Source organism: Trachemys scripta, chromosome 4, assembly GCF_013100865.1.
Source record: "Trachemys scripta elegans isolate TJP31775 chromosome 4, CAS_Tse_1.0, whole genome shotgun sequence".
Taxonomy (NCBI): Eukaryota; Metazoa; Chordata; order Testudines; family Emydidae; genus Trachemys; species Trachemys scripta.
This window is the reverse complement of record NC_048301.1, coordinates 42,679,737-42,697,325: the sequence shown is the minus strand read 5'-3', so window position 1 is coordinate 42,697,325 and position 17,589 is coordinate 42,679,737. Positions and strand designations below refer to the sequence as shown.

At 49.5% G+C, this 17,589-nt stretch overlaps 1 protein-coding gene across 3 annotated transcripts in view; it reads right to left on the bottom strand.

Moving 5' to 3' along the window:
- Positions 1-17,589, bottom strand: part of LTBP2 (latent transforming growth factor beta binding protein 2) — a 116,931-nt gene that overhangs the window by 64,305 nt on the left and 35,037 nt on the right. For all 3 annotated transcript variants that reach the window (XM_034768529.1, XM_034768531.1, XM_034768530.1), the window contains exons 4-6: positions 4,800-4,978; positions 3,101-3,271; positions 960-1,160 (exon numbers count right to left, since the gene is read on the bottom strand). In XM_034768529.1, coding sequence (XP_034624420.1) covers positions 960-1,160; positions 3,101-3,271; positions 4,800-4,978 — 551 coding nt within the window. The remainder of the gene's footprint in view (positions 1-959; positions 1,161-3,100; positions 3,272-4,799; positions 4,979-17,589) is intronic.

Sequence of the window (17,589 nt, the reverse complement as noted above, 5' to 3'; positions counted from 1 at the left end):
TGGCAGCCTTCGCACAGACTATACTTAGAGGCACATGCCCAGCTCCCACTGACTTCAGCCTTGTGGCTGCGCCCATGGCACTGTGGGCACCTGAACTCTGAGATTCCCTGACAGCCAAGCATTGAAATTCCTACCCCGAGCATTGCCTCAACAGAGCAGTAGGGTTTCATTCCTGTGGGTGCTTCTCACAGCGTAAAAAAGGCACAGCACTCAGGTCCTGCTGCCTCTGGGTGGCTGAGGCCTTGCACACTCGGGACTTGCTCATCTGCACGCGCACTCATACGGCCTTGTCACCATGTGCTCGCAACAAGCTCCCACACGCACATTTGGGCGCCTGCACCCCTTCCCAGATCCTCCCAGAGAGCCCATGATCTAATAACTGACTGGTCCGGAGAGGAGAGGGTGAGGGCGCTGGAATACCAAGATACCTAGACCTGCTCAGAGGTGTGTTCTCACTCATGGGCATGAGTTTTTTGGAGGGTTTTGCAGCAAGGTGGGGAGGTCATGGGCTTCCTGGGAGGAAACTGGCACCAGGCTTGGGGGAAGGACAGGCACAATATTTTAATCTAATAACAATCACTCTATCCCCTACTTCACGTGTGGAATGTGGGGTGAGTGCAAGGGAGGGGGCTGTCCAAAGTGCAGAGTGTGTGTCAGGGTTAAGGGATCCACTGTCACAGGGACCAACCCCTTACCTCCTTCTTCCACTGACCCCAGAGCTAGTCCCACTGCTTCCTCCCCCTATTATCTCCCAGACCAGAGCCCTCCCTCCCCTGCCCCATGAATTCCACACACCCCTGTCCAGAAATGTTCTAGTCTCCAGGGCACAAGCAGCCTGGCACTAGCTTTGCAAGCCCATCCTCTGGAGGGTAGTTGGGCCCAGATATCCAGCCAGGGCTGCTCTCTAAACCACACATGCAGGCAGCCCGAAAGGGTGGGTGGCCCAGGCCTGCACTCACCGAGCTGGTTGGACAGAGGCAGCGTGTACATGGACTGCTTCATGGAGCCGCTGGCCAGGGTCTTTGGGACTCTTCCCACTTGTTTTTTTTCCAGCTTTGGAACTGGGAGGTGGCAAAACTTCCCTGTGGAGTTAGACGGGCACCAGCACTCATCCCTGCCTATGCAGCGTCCTCCGTTCATGCAGGGGATCTGGCAGAAATCTGTAAGGCAAAGAGAGACCAGCTTAACAGAGGAGCCTAGCTACTCCCTCTGGCTGGGGAGCGGCCCAGCATCAGCCCTGGGATCCCAGACGAGCGGCCTGGCCTGGCAGCAGCCTTGCAATAACCAAGCAGCAGGCCCAGCACAGCAGCAAGCACCTCATTTCTTAAAAGCAGCCTGGTGGCAGCCTAGGATTCGCCACTGAGGGTCACTCTAACCAGCAAAGAGCAAGAGGAGAAACCACAGACCCTAGCTTAGCTCAGAATGAAGTGAGTCTCTTTCAGTCAGATGCTGAGGAAGATCTGCTCTCCCTTGGGCTTTGTCACTGTGGCTGGTGAGAGACACACACACTCTCTGCTGCAAAGCCCCATAGAGCCAGGGTGATACTGCTGGCACCAGCAGGATCTCTTAGAGGTGGTTGGCAGCTAATGTAACAGCACACAGTGGAGTCAGTGAGGTGTTAGCATGCCCTCAGCATCTCTGCCCTCAGCATCAGAGTTTCCAAGAAACCTGGTTGGGCAGGGTTTACTCTTCACAAACCAAGGGGCAGGGGAGCTCAATGGACATGGAACAGGCAGAGGACTCTGAGTTTGAAGCCTCTCTCTGGGCCTGTCCCGTGTCTGCAGAAGCTGATACAGTACTGGGATGGAATGGAGGAATCAGAAGGGAATCAAGAGTCATTTGCCTGCACAACTTCAGGAAAGCATCTGCAAATGACACCCCCAGTGACTCCTTTCAGTCCTCATCACAGGGCAGGATTGAAGCAGATGACCCAGGGCCTATCCTAATAAGAGTTAGGTGCCTGAGGTTTCCGAACAAATCAACCTCTCTCCTGCCTCAGGTCCCCTGGTGACTTGTTAGACTTGGGGTGAATCTGTGTGCCTGGCAGATGGGCCGGGCCGGCTCCAGGCACCAGCGCATGAAGCAGGTGCTTGGGGCAGCCAATGAAAAGGGGCGGCACGTCTGGGTCTTCGGCGGCAATTCGGCAGTGGGTCCCTCAGTCCGGCTGCTGAATTGCCGCCGAAGAATGAAGTGGCGCGGTAGAGCAGCCGCCAAAGTGCTGCCGATCGCGGCTTCTTTTTTTTTTTTTTTTCTCTTCACCACTTGGGGGGGCAAAAAAGCTGGAGCCAGCCCTGCAGATGGGCACCCACCATTCTCCAAGAACCCCACTAAGAGATCACTCACTAGTCAGGAGATTTTGGGACCACTCAATCAGTCTTTGGGAGGAGACACCCAGCTGTGTTGGGGCAATTCACACAAACCGCCCGCTTGGCTAAGTCCCCACCTCTTCTCTCAAACTCCCCTGGTTTTGGAGCGACTCTAGTGCTTCTGAAAAGCTCATCTCACCCCATGGGATCGTCAAGGCTAGCAAATGAAAAGCCCTATCCCACCACCCAGGGAGCCAGTGCCTGAGTGGATCCCTGGTGTGAGGGGCAGACAGCCTGCCCAACTCACTAGATGGCACAGAAAATTCCCAGGCAATCCCACCATCCAGGAAACGAGAGGAAAGATTTCAGCAGCCCCGGTCACTGAAACAACTCACAACCTGAAGCCAGCTCTCCTGGCTGCCGCATGAGTGAAAGGAGAGAGTGGGATGAAATTAGGTGATGAAAGGCAGCCCCAAGCCTGGATGCCAATGAAAGCAGCAAGCTGGCCCTGACTGGGAGCGAGACTGTGAGGCCTGTCTGCGGCTCTGACTGAAATCCATTCTCCCCCACCCCAGAATGGGAGGAGTAGGGTGGAGATGAGGTTCCCCCTCCCAGGGGAGGGAATGGGGGTGTGTGTGTGAGGTCAGCCCCCAGAGAAGATGAAATAGCTCTGGATTAGGAGAGTGAGACATTCTTCTGAGCACAGGGAGAAGCCATGGCCCGAGTCTGTAGGGCCTGTTGAGACAGGAGGAGGAGCCCAGGCAGGGAGGAGGCTGGAGCCCTGGGATACTCACAGATGCGGAAGCCAGACTTGGGGTCATGGTTCTGGCCCCCCTGGCTGTACAGGGTGGTGGTGTCCCCTTTCTCACAGCTGTTGTAGCAGCGGCCGCTCCGGCATGTCTGTTTGCAGATTGTGGGGGTGAAGACAATCTTTATCTTTCGGATTTTCTCTGTCAGGTTGGCCCCTGTGAAGGAAAAGGCCAGTGCAGAATGGAAGCAGCACAGCCAAGCCCCAGGAGCATCTGCACCCTAACTGCAGGACTTGCACATGGCAGGCCAGGCACCAGGGCAGCTGTGGCAGTGCACTGCTGCACACTCTCTCTGATTGGACCATTGCTCTGCTATAACTGTGGGGAGAGGGAGTCATTCTCTGCCCAGGCGTCTAAATTGTTCTACGATTCTGGCCATTGTTTCTTGGCCTTTTTCGGATTTAGCTAATGTCACTTTAGAAGCAGTATAAACTAAACTGGGAAAAGGCCACTCATAATGGAATAAGAGCGTTCCCACAGGGGGTCATACAGTACAAATGTACAGGTATAATTATACCGGTAAATCTCCCCATGTAGTCAAGCCCTAACTGTGGCATTTCCTGACTTCCAGACGTTTCACCGTGCACTCTTCTCGTTTTCTTAACAGCGTTTTCTGTGAAGAATTTCCTAGGTGTTTGTTTTTAAAGATAGAAAAAAAAATAGTTAAACTATTCAAACCAGAAAAAGGAGCAGGCTCTCTCTCCAGGCCTGGCATGCTCTGCCGGCTGGCAACAAATGGGCAACAGCCAGCCCACAATCCGGAGCTATTTGGCTAGACGCCACTTGAACAGTCTGTACCCCACATCTCAGGAGGCCCACAGGGGAGAGCCCCCATTTAGGAGCTGCAAAGGGCACTCTGAACCCTCCCTAGGTGTGTCAGGGTGCGGTTCTCTCCTGGCAATCTCATACAAGCTGTCTCTAGCAGCCTTGCCTCTCTGCACCTTACAAGGCCTATGGGGGCCAGCCAAGAGAAAACCACATGTAGGTTATACAAATCAGACATCCACAGCCAAATCAGGGGGCAGAGAATTGCTGCATCCCTGCTCTCTGATTATACTGAGAGAGAATTGACTCAGCCAATGTCCGGAGTGTGAAATTCTCATCCCAAGTTACTATCTCTGGGAGCATTTATCATATTCCCCCAAACCTTCTCTCTTCCTTACCGTCTGCACTTTGCTCCCTCGGTCCATCCTTTTGCAATGGGGCTTTGCCAATCCCTGCAGCATTCGTACTTGCTTTCTCTCTCTCTTTAGAGCTGCAACACCATCCCAGGTTACTGCTGGCTCCAGAGCAGTGTGAGCAGCATTATGCCCCCTCTCGGTTCACACACATGCATGCACCCGTTATTGGTTTTTGTGCCCTTAGGAGTATAGGCTCCATTTGCTGATATCCTGTCACCCAAACCATCTCCTGCACTTGCTGTTCACCGCAGACTCCTCCTCCACCCCTAGGTTTCTCTCCGTGCTGCTTACTTCCCTCTCTTTGGGGTTGGACTTTCCACTCACTCTCTAGAGCTGAATCCCAGTGTATTGCCTGCAGCCCCTCCACTCTGCGAGGTGCTAGGCAGATGGTCTGAGCCTCCTGTGTATTTTTTACCCCTCTGATTATCATTTTGGTGTCATCAGCAAATGCAGCCCCTCCCAAGGAGGCCCTTGAGAGATACTGGCAGCCCAGTAGGTCTTACCCCAGAGAGACAGCGTATGCTCTTGATAGGCTGCGTGTGGTCCAGAGCTGGTCTGTTCATGCCCATTCCCATTGGGTAGAGCATTGGACATTAGCTGAGTATTACCAGCTGGGTAGCGCCGGACAGTGCGTGAAGACCCAGTGTGCTGGGAGACGGGGGAGCCGATTCTTCCTTGAGTCCTATGGAAAATAATATTTACTACAATGACCATGCCACGCTCCTGCAGCTGCACCCCGTGTGTTCTATATGAACCTGCACTGCTATGCTCGAAACCCAAGCCTCCTGTCTGCCAGTCAGGGTGAGCAACGCCTGCTCTTCACCCCCTCCAGACCACTGCCCACCCTGCCATTTCACCACAATGTTAGCGACCTCCCGGTGCCTCTCCTGATGCATCTTCCACAGGGCTTCCTGGCTCAGAACTCAGCATGTCATATCAGCCCGTCACCCTCCAGGATAATACAGAGTCTGGTTCTGTCACTAAACAAATGTTTGGATGCTAATTAGGCAGGCTGCACTCACCTTCCCTGGGAAACATCTCAGTATAAAGGCACCAAACCCAGGGGGCACAATGGCTTCTTTCCCCACTTCGCATGCAGCTGCTGTGAGTACCAGGGGGCTGCAGAGTCCCTGCAGGCCCTGGGCAGGGGTAGCATGGCCCCAGGAGATGAGCAAACTGCAGCGGCATGAGGAAGGCTGCAGCATGGATTGTAGTAGTGCTGAGGTTGCAGACTGAACTGAACCTGATGGGCTGCAACAGTCAAAGAAATCCCCTTCCTGGGCACACAAGCACCCGGGCAGTCACACAAAGCCTGTTGCCCACATGGCCATGCTCAGAGATGACCCCCTTCCTTTCCTGGTGCACTCAGCTTGAATGCCATGAACACAGGGGACACCTGAAGTAGAGATGATGCTGGAACCATTCACCATGCCCCAATACCATACAGGCAGGTGATGAACCTGCTCAGAGTAATTAAGAAAGCCAGTCTGGGAAACGTGCAAGGAAAGGCAACAGCTGCTCCCGGCCTCTTATTCACTTTCCTCTCTGCCTGCAGTGCCAGCCCTATGCAGGTCCTTCTGTCTGCCTGCCTGCCTGTCTGTCCAATGCCCAACAGAGGAATGGAAGACCATACCACAGCAACCAGATGGGCACCAGACATGAGACCCAGTTCCTCTCATCCCATGTGCTCCAGATAAACAGTTCTCTGGACCTGCTGGAGCGTCTGTGCAGAGGCACACATAGCACTATACGGCTCACTCACAGTAGCAGAGCAAATAAGCAACCCTGCCTCAGTAGGACTGTTGCAGGGAACAGATTCAGTCCTGTGGGATAATATGGGTTGTACTAGAGTTTAATCCAGCAGCCCAGGGGTTAGTTATCTTTGAGTCAGTCACACTTGCACATGCCAGCTCCTGCAAACAGACAAAAAATGGCACATTGTTACAACTGATGTTCTAGCTTGCGCCTCTTTTAAATTAATTGCTCTGGAGATAGCTATGCAGAAAAGCAGCCCAAAATCTGCTAGGAAGAACGGAGCTGCCTCTAGAGCTGGTCAGTCTGCTGCTTAGGCCAGCCTGATCTCTCTTCTGTCTTGTAAAAAAGGGAACCATTCCAATAAGGAATCCAAGTTGGGACTAATATACAAACGCCTGCATCCGTTTGATGAATGGTACGGAGTCAGGTGAGGTGGCATCCTGGGGCATCTGCAGCCTGATCCCAGGAGGGGGTTTGCAGTCATACATACCATTTGTGCAGCCTGGCTGGGTTATGCCAGTACGAATCTCTCACCCTCTGATAAATCATTCATGAAATAAAGCAATTCTCTCCTAGCACAAGGAAAGCCCTGAGCCTCTGGGAACCAGCTCCATCACTACAGTGGGGAGTGCCTATATCAGATGAGACCATGCTGATGGAAGAAAGTTCTATAGTTCCTCTTATCTACCCTTCTCACTCCAGACACAAGTGGCTCTATGTAAGTTCCTCTCATTATGGGAGCTTCCTTGGGGAATGAGTCCTCAACCCTATCTGAGTCCTGGGCACTGACGAGACCAGAGACTCAGCCAGGAGAGAAGCTGGGCCAAGGAAATAAACAAAACACAGAGCCCATAAAAGTCATGAATGAGGGAAACTTTACAGGGAACAAACTCCCACTGGGGGGGAGGGATAGCTCAGTGGTTTGAGCATTGGCCTGCTAAACCCAGGGTTGTGAGTTCAATCCTTGAGGAGGCCACTTAGGGATCTGGGGCAAAATCAGTACTTGGTCCTGCTTGTGAAGGCAGGGGGCTGGACTTGATGACCTTTCAAGGTCCCTTCCAGTTCTAGGAGATGGGATATCTTTATTTATTTATTAGTGCATTTACAGCTTTGGAGGAAACTTTCTTCATGGGTTTTGGCATTCTGCAGAAGCCAAGCAAGGAGAGTACAAAGCTGTTCCCAACTTCCAAGGCCATGCTCCTTACTGCCCATCGCAGAGGCATTCTGGTCCCCAGCACAGAGCTTCTTGCGTTCAGCAGCTCTTGGGTTAACATCTCCCACCACTCCTGTCACAACCCTTTGCTGTCATGCTGGCTCCTGGCTCCCCTCTGGTGACCAACAGCACCAACCGACCAGGAACGTGCTGCCTTTGTCAGCATATGACTTGATTACAGTATATAAGTACCTTCATGGGGAGAAGATGCCAGGTACCAAAGGGTACTTACATTTATTGGAGAAAGGCATAACAAGAACCAATGGCTGGAAGCTGAAGCCAGACAAAGTTAGGAATAATAAGGCACAACATTTTAAACAGTGACCAAACTGTTGTAAAGAAACTACCAAGGAAGTGACACATTCTGCATATTCTGTGTCTTCAAATCAAGACCGAATGCCTTTCTGGAAGATATGTTTTAGTCAAACACAATTTATTTGGCTCAATATAGGAGTAACTTGGTGAAATTTGATGGCCTGTGGTGTACAAGATGTCAGACTAGATGATCTAATGGTCCATTCTGGACTTAAACTCTATGAATCTATGAAGAAACAGATTTATTATAAAGCCAGAAGTCTGCAGGCCCAGATGGCGTTCACCCAGGAGGGTTTTTTGCAGGAACTGGAGAATGAAGTGACTGAGTTGCTAATGAAAATATGCATTCTTTCGTTAAAATCAGCTTCTATACTGGGAGGGCTGAAGACAAGTGTAGCAAATGCTATACTGATCTTTAAAAAAAACCCACTAGGGGTGATCCAATGAATTACAAACCAGTGAGCTTTACGTCAGTACCTTGTAAACTGGCTGAGTCGGTAATTAAAAATAGATTTGTAAATTGCAGAGGTGGACATGATAGGGAAAAACGGCAGGGCCTCTGTAAAGAAAAGGCATGCCTCTCTGAGCTGCTAGAATTCCATGAGCATGTAAGCAAAAGAGTGGCTAACAGAGAGCTGGTTAACACAGTTTATCTGGACTTTCATAAAGACTTTGACAAAGTTCCTCACAAGAGGCCATTAAACTGAGTAGTCACAAAGTGAGAGGTTAAGATTCTGTCACAGACCAGAAACTGGCTGACAGAGAACAGAGTCAGAATAATTGGTCAATTTTCAGCATGGCAAAGGCTTAACAGTGGGGTGCCCCAAGGTTCTATGCTGGGACTGTTGTTTAAATATATTTATCAGTGATCTGGGAAAGGAAATGAACAAAGAGGCAGCAGCATTTGTAGATAACTCAGAATTACTTAGGTTATTCAAGACTACAGAGGATGGTGAGAAACTCCTCAGAGACCTCACAAAGGTAGATGAATGGGCAGCACCAGGGCAGATGGGGTTCAGTGTTGAGTAATGCAAATTAATGCAGATCAGAAGTAGTCATTTTAATTACTCACACACATTGCTGGGTTCTGAGTTAACTGTAACCATTCAGGAAGGAGACCAGGGCATCACTATAGCCAAGCCAATGAAAACCTCTGCTCAAAGTGTAGCTGTGGTCAAAAAGGCACTGGGGTGCTTCAGGTCACTATCTGTGTAATGGAACCAGCTCCCTCTGGGCTGGTAAAGGCCAGCAGGGAGACAGTGGGCCCTTTGTTCACAGAGAATGTCAGTGCCAGGTGACCTCCAGGAGGCTCTGGTGAGACCTTAACGCAAGAAACCAACCCTTGATGCTAATAATCTTGCCTGCTATTGACAGGTATCTAATCTCTGAAGAAAGATTCTTGAGGATTCTTGTGGCAATATCTGCAATCTTCAGATTGCCCTGAGATGGTCTATCTAGGCTTAGACCTGGGTAAGGGACAGAAACTGAACTAGTAGTGTTGGTCAGTGATCTCCTCCTGGCTATGGATGAAGGCAGCACATCTGTGCTGATGCTATGAAGCCTGTGGCTGTGGTTGACAATGAGGTGTTGTTACCAAGGCTGTGGTCCTTAGCAAGAATAGATGGACTTGCTTTGAAGTGGTTTCATTTCAGAAGGACCCAGAGCTTGATTAGGAGCAAATGCTCTCTTGTTTGTGTGCAAGAGGCCACTAGGAGGGTTCAGGAGGAGACATGGGTGACAGCATTCACAGTATGAGGAAATACCTAACTGGGTGTCTCCATTTCAGCCCAAACCCCTGGGGGAAACAGATGACCAAAGCCTTGTCTACACTAGGTTCCCCTCCCCTGGTGTTAGTAATTTTGGGAGCCTCAGTGTTTTAAAAGCACAACATAGTTGACACAGTGGTAAAATGCCAACAGCCCTGAGAGTCTTGTCTACGCTACAGCTGCCAACATTGCTACCACTGGTGCATCTCACCAGAAGCGTCAATAATGGGAAATTTTAGGGAAAAAGACTAGAAAGAGACAAGGCCATTGCATCTTTCAGGACAGACAAAACCTCTAATGAATTTCTATGGTAAAAATAAAAAAAAAATCTTTTAACAACAAATTTTAGGCCTTTTTCTTGAAGCAGCACAAAGGCCCACATCCAGATTTTATTTCCCTTTAAGTAGCTTAATGTGATTTTTTAAAGATTGTGAGTTTCCAGATCCACGAGGGGCTCCCAGCACTCGGGCTGAGCACTGCTAGGATCTGGTTTTCATAAATTTACATAAACAAATACAATTTGTTCTTTCCATGAGCACTGGGTGATGAAATATGAAGCCAAGTTGGGGTCCCGCAACATCCAGTCCCCACATCCAATGGCACAGCCAGCACTTCCCTTAACATCCAATCTAGGCTCGGCTTCTTGCCTCCATCTCATTTCATACAGAGAGCAACAGTGAAGTTGGGAGCCCTATGTGAGTACAGCGCTCAAGAAAGCTGCGGCCAACTAGACTCTCCCATGATGAGGAGCAGCCAGTGGCATACAGACAGTAGAAGACCAGCCAGGACTGAGTCTATATCAAGACACCAACACGCTGGCCCTTCCAAGCAGTTTGTTCTTGCAATCTTTCCCTCAGCTGTTTTTTTTTTTTGACACATCTGCACAAATATGCATTTTCGCCATTCTTTTAGTGCTCCCCATCAGTCTCTCCCAGCATCTCCCATGAGAAATTCATACAGTCCTACCCAGCCCTGACCTCCCACAGAAGCCATGGCATGGCTAGCCTGCAGATCTCAGACGTTCTGCACACAGCTATGAATACCCCCAATTTGCTAACACAGCCCTTTTTGGAAAAGACCATCCAATGTTCCCACAGCTCTCAAAAGTGTCATTGAGATGAGGCCATATGTTTCCATTAAGGCCAGCTTGCTGACAAGGGAAGAGCTGGAGGCCATGTGACGGATATAACTTCCTGGGAGCCTCACACACAATGGCAAGAACTCTAAAAGCTTCTGCTGTATATATGGAAGCATCCAAAAGAAGGGACGCTCTGAGGTCTCATGAAGCAAGCATGACAACACCCACTGCCTTGGTAATAGGTTCGTCGTAGAACAATTTCAGCCCTGGGCAGCAGGGGCTCTCTGGGTAGCAGCACCGAGGAGAAGGCCAGTGACATGAGCTAACAGAAACCACAGCACCTGTACTTCAAAACATCCTGAGCACCTATCATCCTTGAGGGAGGAAGCACATGTGCCACAAGTAGGGGGTGCCCATGCTCTTTCCTCTGTCCGGCATCTGACCTCTTGTTTTGAGGGACAACTCCAGGGATTTTCAGAAACATCAATTTGTGTAGTTAAAAACACCCATATGAATGGGCTTTTCGAAAAAAGAGATGAACGTTGCTATTAGGAATAAAAGTTGGTTAGATGTGCTCATCACATGGGGGCAGCACCTATCCTGCAAAAGGCAAATAAAAATGGAACAAGACGGCCTGCATGAAAAGTGATGGGGAAAAGGCAGCCAGCTAGGATCCTGTTTACAGAGAAGGATCTGTGTCTGTGCATGGCAGGGGGGATGTTGATTTGCTCTGAATTAACTTGTTTATTTGGTTCCATTATAGGCAGATGCGTTCCAGGATTTGTACATTAAGCTAGGTAACATGTCCGTCCGCTGCGGGAGTCACAAAAAGCAATCAGCAAGGAGTCTTTTTCCAGCTCTGTTTGCCAGTTCCAATCCAGCCCCCTGTCAGGCTCACTGGCTGGTTCAGGTTCAAGGTCGGGGAACAGGAAAGAGCTTTTCACCTTTAGAGCTCCAGCTACAATCTAGCCCCAAGCCAGGGGGCTGACTGGCTCAGAGAGGTTGAGGAATAGAACCTTTCATCTGGAGTTCATCTGTTTAAATGCAGCCTGAGTCTGTAGTGGCTAGAAATCATCACCCTCTCGCAGCCACTTGGTGTCCCTGGATACGTGACAGGAGTTGAGTCTCAGTCCAGTTCCCAGTGGTCCGAATCACAAAAACCACATTCCCCCCTCCCCACCCCCCCTTGCTGAATGTCCCAGCAGTGAGACTAAGGGCTGAAAATAGTGACATACCCTCTCGCTGCTAGCTGGGGCTGCATTGGGCCAGAGTAGGGGTTGAGAGGCAATTGCGGAGCTTGTGCAACCACTGTCCATGCCCACACCTGTTCAAGGGACAGGCCTAGAAGCTTAGGAGGATGGGACAACCCCCGGGATTATGCAGTGAGACAGTGAAAGCCCCAGGGCCTTAGCCTCATGCAATCCTTCAGAATCCCTCAGCACTGTGTTATTCATTTCCACACTTCCAGCCAGGCACATGGCCAGCACAGCTCTTTGCAGCTTGGAGCCTCTGCCTAGAGGCAATGGTCTCTTCCTTTACAAAATGGGACTGGCTGCCAAGCAGCTGGTTTCCCTGTTCTTCATCTGTCAGGGCTGCTGACAGCACTCTCCATTCAGGCCCAGCATGTGTGACAGAAACAGCACGCAGCCTCCGGGGATAGCCTCCCTCCTTCTGAGTTGTTTTAGGGAACCCATCACAGTGATATCTGAGCACCTGGCTAATGTTTGCAGTGTTATTATGGGAAGGCAGGGTCAAAGTGGCAATGGCATTCTGCTCTGAAGGTGCTGATGTTTGTGCTCATCCTGATCTCTCCTGGGATCCAGATCCAATGGCCAGTTGCTGACAAAGCTAAGGGCACGTCTTCACTACCCGCCGGATCCGCGGGTAGCAATCGATCTATTGGGGATCGACTTATCACGTCTAGTGAAGACGCGATAAAATCGATCCCTGATCGCTCTGCCGTCGACTCCGGAAATCCACCGCGGCAAGAGGCGGAAGCGGAGTCGACGGCGGAGCGGCAGCGGTCGACTCGCCGCCGTCCTCACATCTAGGTAAGTCAACCTAAAATACACAACTTCAGCTATGCTATTCACGTAGCTGAAGTTGCATATCTTAGGTCGACCCCCCCACATCCCCCGTAGTGTAGACCTAACCTAAGTTTCCTGTACACAGGAGTTTCACTCCTAAGGGTGATGGCTTCACTGCACCAGTGGAACGTGGCTGTCACTGCAGGAAATAAAAACACAGGGAGAACTGGTCTCTCGGGTATTCTATAGAGGTTCTTATTCCATCTTGTCACTGTAGCCTCTGAGCACCTTCCTGGATATACTGCATTAAGTGAGGTGGCTAACATCTATACTGGTTCACTCTCTCGCCCTCTCCCAAGAGGAGAATTGTGTATGAAGTAGTGTTTTGTTTTGGTAGGGTTGTGCTGGTGGTCATTTCCCTCCCCTTAGGTACATGCTGCTCTGTGCTTATATTAGAGAAGGCAGGTCAAAGAAGTGTGCCTTACACTTGGAGAGGAAAGAGTGAGGTTTGTGATGGTCCTTGGTTCCTGGGGCGTTTGTTCCAGTCTTGGACCAGCCCCTGAGAAAGCTCTGTCTCCTGCATAGACAAGGCAACTTGGATCCATCCCATGAAAAGTTTTAAGGTTGAGGACTGAACCCCTGAATCTGACCCTCCATTCTGTGGCAAGCCAGCACAGAGAGTGGAGTACTGCGTTGATAGGCTCCTGGAGGCTGGTGTTGCTGAGCAGTCAGGCTGCTACTTTCTGAACTAATTACAGCTCTTTTAAAGGTCAGCAATTTTATCACGAGATATAGGGAATTACAAGACCAAGCCTGGACCACCAAAACTAAGTCTGCATCTGACAGAAGGTGGCTTAGTCTTCTCAACAACTGGAGATAGAAGGGAGCATTTTTCATGACCACAGTTATTTGGGTATCCAGAAGCTGTGAGGAATCCGAGGCTGTGGCCTATCTTAATAGTCTGAGCGTAGATGCCCTCAGTGGGGCAATGTTATAGAGGTGGAAAATTCCTCCAAGTGCTTCCCCTCTCCCCACCACATCAGTGTGACACAGGCATACACAAGTGTCCAACCAGCTTCTTCAATATTTCACCGGCAGGGGCCTCTGCTGAAAGCTAAGAACTAGCTGATTGTCATGGGTATTGCGAGATGTTTGCACAGGAAATAACTGTAGAGTTACATAACATGTGGGATATTGGGGTTCAAAACTGTTGAAGCAAAACTTGTCTCCTGAGTGAGACAGGTCTCAGGGCTAATTCAATCTACATTGAGAGCGGTGAACATCTGTGGAGACAACACTTTGTTTACAGTCTGAGCCTGGTGGAGGCTTGAGGATTTACAGAGACAAAAGAACCCCAAGAAAAATCTCTGAAATAGGGCACCTCCTGGGGTAAGAGACAATAGTCTGTAACTATGTAAAAGATGAAGAAAGAGCACAAGTTATTAGCCACTACAGAAGTGAGACTCTGCCGGGGGGAGCCTCATAAAAGGTGGACCCCAGCTTTCCAAACTGGACAAGCGCTGTAAGAACTAACCACTCAGAGAGAAATACCTTATCAGATAGGGAAGTAACTTGTTAACAAGCATAGGCTACAGATTGCATTTTGTTTTTCTTTTACTTGTAACCTTGTGTTTCTAAACCCTTATTCTTGTTTTTGTTTGAATCCCTGTCTCAAGCCCTGTTAAGTAAACATCCATTTAGTTTTACTATACACACCTCTAAGTGCCTTGAGGTAAAGAGTGTTGAACTAAGGTGAAAAGAGGGAACTGGGGCTCACTACTTCCCTGGAGGCAGCGGAACAGTGACCATTGGAGGTATCCAGAAGATAAGTGATTGGGCACTCGAGTGTAATAAAGTAGGGTGTGTAATTTGCTAGCTTGCATTGGAAAAGAGCAGACTTATGGAGCCCAGAGTAGAGCACTTGTGTTGCCAGCAGCCAGTAAGTGGGGAGGGCTTCCCCTGGGGGCACAGGCAAGGCTCTCTCACACTGTAAGCAAGTGGCAGTGACTCACACCAGGCACTGTGGGTCAAAGTATCACAATCACCTCTGTCTTTCATAGATTCAGCTTCCATCCAGCTCTTCATTCACTTGATGATCTAGGCCAGGCCTTTGGAGAGCTCGTGTGAAGGTTTGTAGAGCCAAGTACCACATGGGTATTGCTGGCATTTTAGTCCATGTTGCCTCACCATCTGCCTAATCAACACCTAAACAAGAGCAGCAAGCAACACCAGCAGGAGGTACTGAGTGGCGAGAGTGGTTACTGGACAGCACGGGGAGAAAGTATTAACCACACATGGGACCAGCACTCTGCAGTCAGTATGACAGTGAACACTCAACTGGCTCCTTCAGTTCAGATAGATCTGTCAAGGCCAAGGACCACAGACCCCCACACAAAATCACTGCCTGTTGATGGGCCATGTGGCCTTCCCCACACAGGGCCACAGAGTAAGGACCTTCTAAAGAGACACCCCACTAAGGTACTGGTAATTTCATCCTGGCTTCTTCAGGCCAGAGTCTGTGCAAACAGCTCCAAGAGAGCAACCCTGAGCCAGGACAGTGGCTGAGTCACACTCAGCTCCTGACAATCTGCCAGAACAACAGGCAGATTCACCTCTGTCTTATAACACCAACATCCTCCGCGGTATCAGCCCTGTCCATCTGCCCAGCCCTTCGGCCAGACACACTCCCAGCTCCACGCTGCAAGGGGTGAGCCAGGGAATCACTTCCCTCTCTGTAATGCTTCGCAGCCTCTGATTTTCCACTAAAGCACCAGAGCAGTACAGACAGCTCCATCACAGCAACATCCACGTCTACAGGGACCGAAAGGAGCTGCTAGGCTTGGGAAGCCTCAAGCTGCTCACAGACCAGAAACTTCCCCTTTCTCAGACTCTGAATCGATCTGGATGCAGCAACAAAATGAAGCTAGACACTCGGGGTAGGCTCTCCTCAGCCTCCCCCCAGGACTCAGCTGGCTCTGAGGATGCAGAAAGGTGGGTAGGAACCTCGGCCTACAAGGTCTCATCCTTTCCCATTGGCTCAAGGCTCATTACCAAAATCCCATGTCTTTTACCTCTGGAAACCGTAGTGTATGGTTTTTCTCAGTACTGGGGCAAACTGGTACCTTGTTAAGAAGCTGCCATTACCATGTATGAACAGTGGATCCAGCTGCTGGTCCCAGAGCTCTAGTAAAACTTTTACTGACTTTACAGGACACAAGCGTTCATCTGCACATTCCTTCAATACCACTTAAGCCTCCCTTCTCTTCTGGTCCAATTTTGAGACTCTTAAGCGCAGGCATACTGATCCTGTAGATAGACTCATAGAAATGTAGGGCTGAAAGGGACCTCAAGAAGTCATCAAAACCAGCCCCCTGCACTGTGGCAGGACTAACTAATCCTAGACTGTCCCTGGTAGGGGTTTGTTCAGCCTGTTTTCAAAAACCTCTGAATCCCCATCACTGGATTCCACAACCTCCCTTGGAAGTCTATTCCAGAGTTTAACTACACTTATAAATAGAATGTTTTTTCCTAATATCTAACCTAAATGTCCCTTGTTACAGATTAAGTCCATTATGTCTTGTCCTACCACCAGTAGACATGGAGAACAATGGATCACCATCCTCTTTATAACAGCCCTTAACGTATTTGAAGACTTATCAGGTCCCTTCATCAGTCTTCTTTTCTCAAAACTAAACATACCCAGATTTTTTTAAACTTCCCTCATAGGTCAAGTTTCTAAATCTCTTATTTTTATTGCTCTCCTCTGGACTCTCTCCTATTTGTGGCACCCAGAACTGGACACCGTACTCTAGCTGAGGCCTCACCAGTGCCAAGGAGAGCAGGTCAATTACCTTCCACATACAACACTCCTGTTAATGCACCCCAGAATGATATTCATCTTTTTCACAACTGTATCATATTGTTGACTCATATTCAATTTGTGATCCACTGTAACCCCCAGATCCCTTTAAGCAGTATGACCATATGACCACCTAGCTAGTTATTCCCCATTTTGTAGCTGTGCATTTGATTTTTCCTTCCTAACTGAAGTACTTTGCACTTGTCTTTGTTTAATTTAATCTTGTTGAATTCAGACCAATTCTCCAATTTGTCAAGATCATTTTGAATTCTAATCCTGTCCTCTAAAGTGCTTGCAACCCCTTTCAGCTTAGTGTCATTCTGCAAATTTCATAAGCACACTCTCCACTCCATCATCCAAATCATTAATATATTGAATAGACCCAGTACTGACCTCTGCAGGACCCCACCAGATTCGCCCCCCAAGTCTGACAGCAAACCATTGATAACTACTCTTTGAGTACAGAAGTGGGCTGTAGTCCACGAAAGCTTATGCTCTAATAAATTTGTTAGTCTCTAAGGTGCCACAAGTACTCCTGTTCTTCTTTTTGCGGCTACAGACTAACACGGCTGCTACTCTGAAACCTATCTTTGAGTACAGTCTTTCAACCAGTTATGCGCCCACCTTATAGTAAGTTCATCTGCACCACAATTTCCTAGTTTGCTTATGAGAATGTCATGCGGGACCGTGTCAAAAGTCTTACTGAAATCAAGATATATCACAACTACTGCTTCACTCCCATCCACTAAGAACCCTGACAAAGAAGTAAATTAGGTTGGTTTGGCATGATTTGTTTGTGACAAATCCATGTTGGCTATTGCTTATCACCTTGTTAGCCTCCAGGTGCTTACAACATGATTGTTTAATAATTTGTTCCAGTATCTTTCCAGGTATCAAAGTTAGGCTGACTGGTCTATAATTCCCCAGGTTCTCTCTGTTCCTCTTTTTAAAGATAGGTACTATGTTTCCCCTTCTCCAGTCTTCTGGGACCCACCTATCCTCCAGGAGTTCTCAGAGATACAGGGTTACCATATCTAATAAATAAAAAAAGAGGACCCTCCACGGGCCCTGGCCCCGCACATTTCCCCACCCCCAGCCCCGCCCCAACTCCGCCCCTTTCCTGCCCTAACTCCGCCCCCTCCTCCCTCCCACTCCAGCCACGCGGAAAGGGCTGCCCAAGCGCTACCGGCTTCACGGTTTGCCGGGCAGCCCCCAGACCCTGCTCCCCCGGCCGGCGCTTCCCCAGCGCAGCTGGAGCCCGGGAGGGGAAGCGCCCAGCC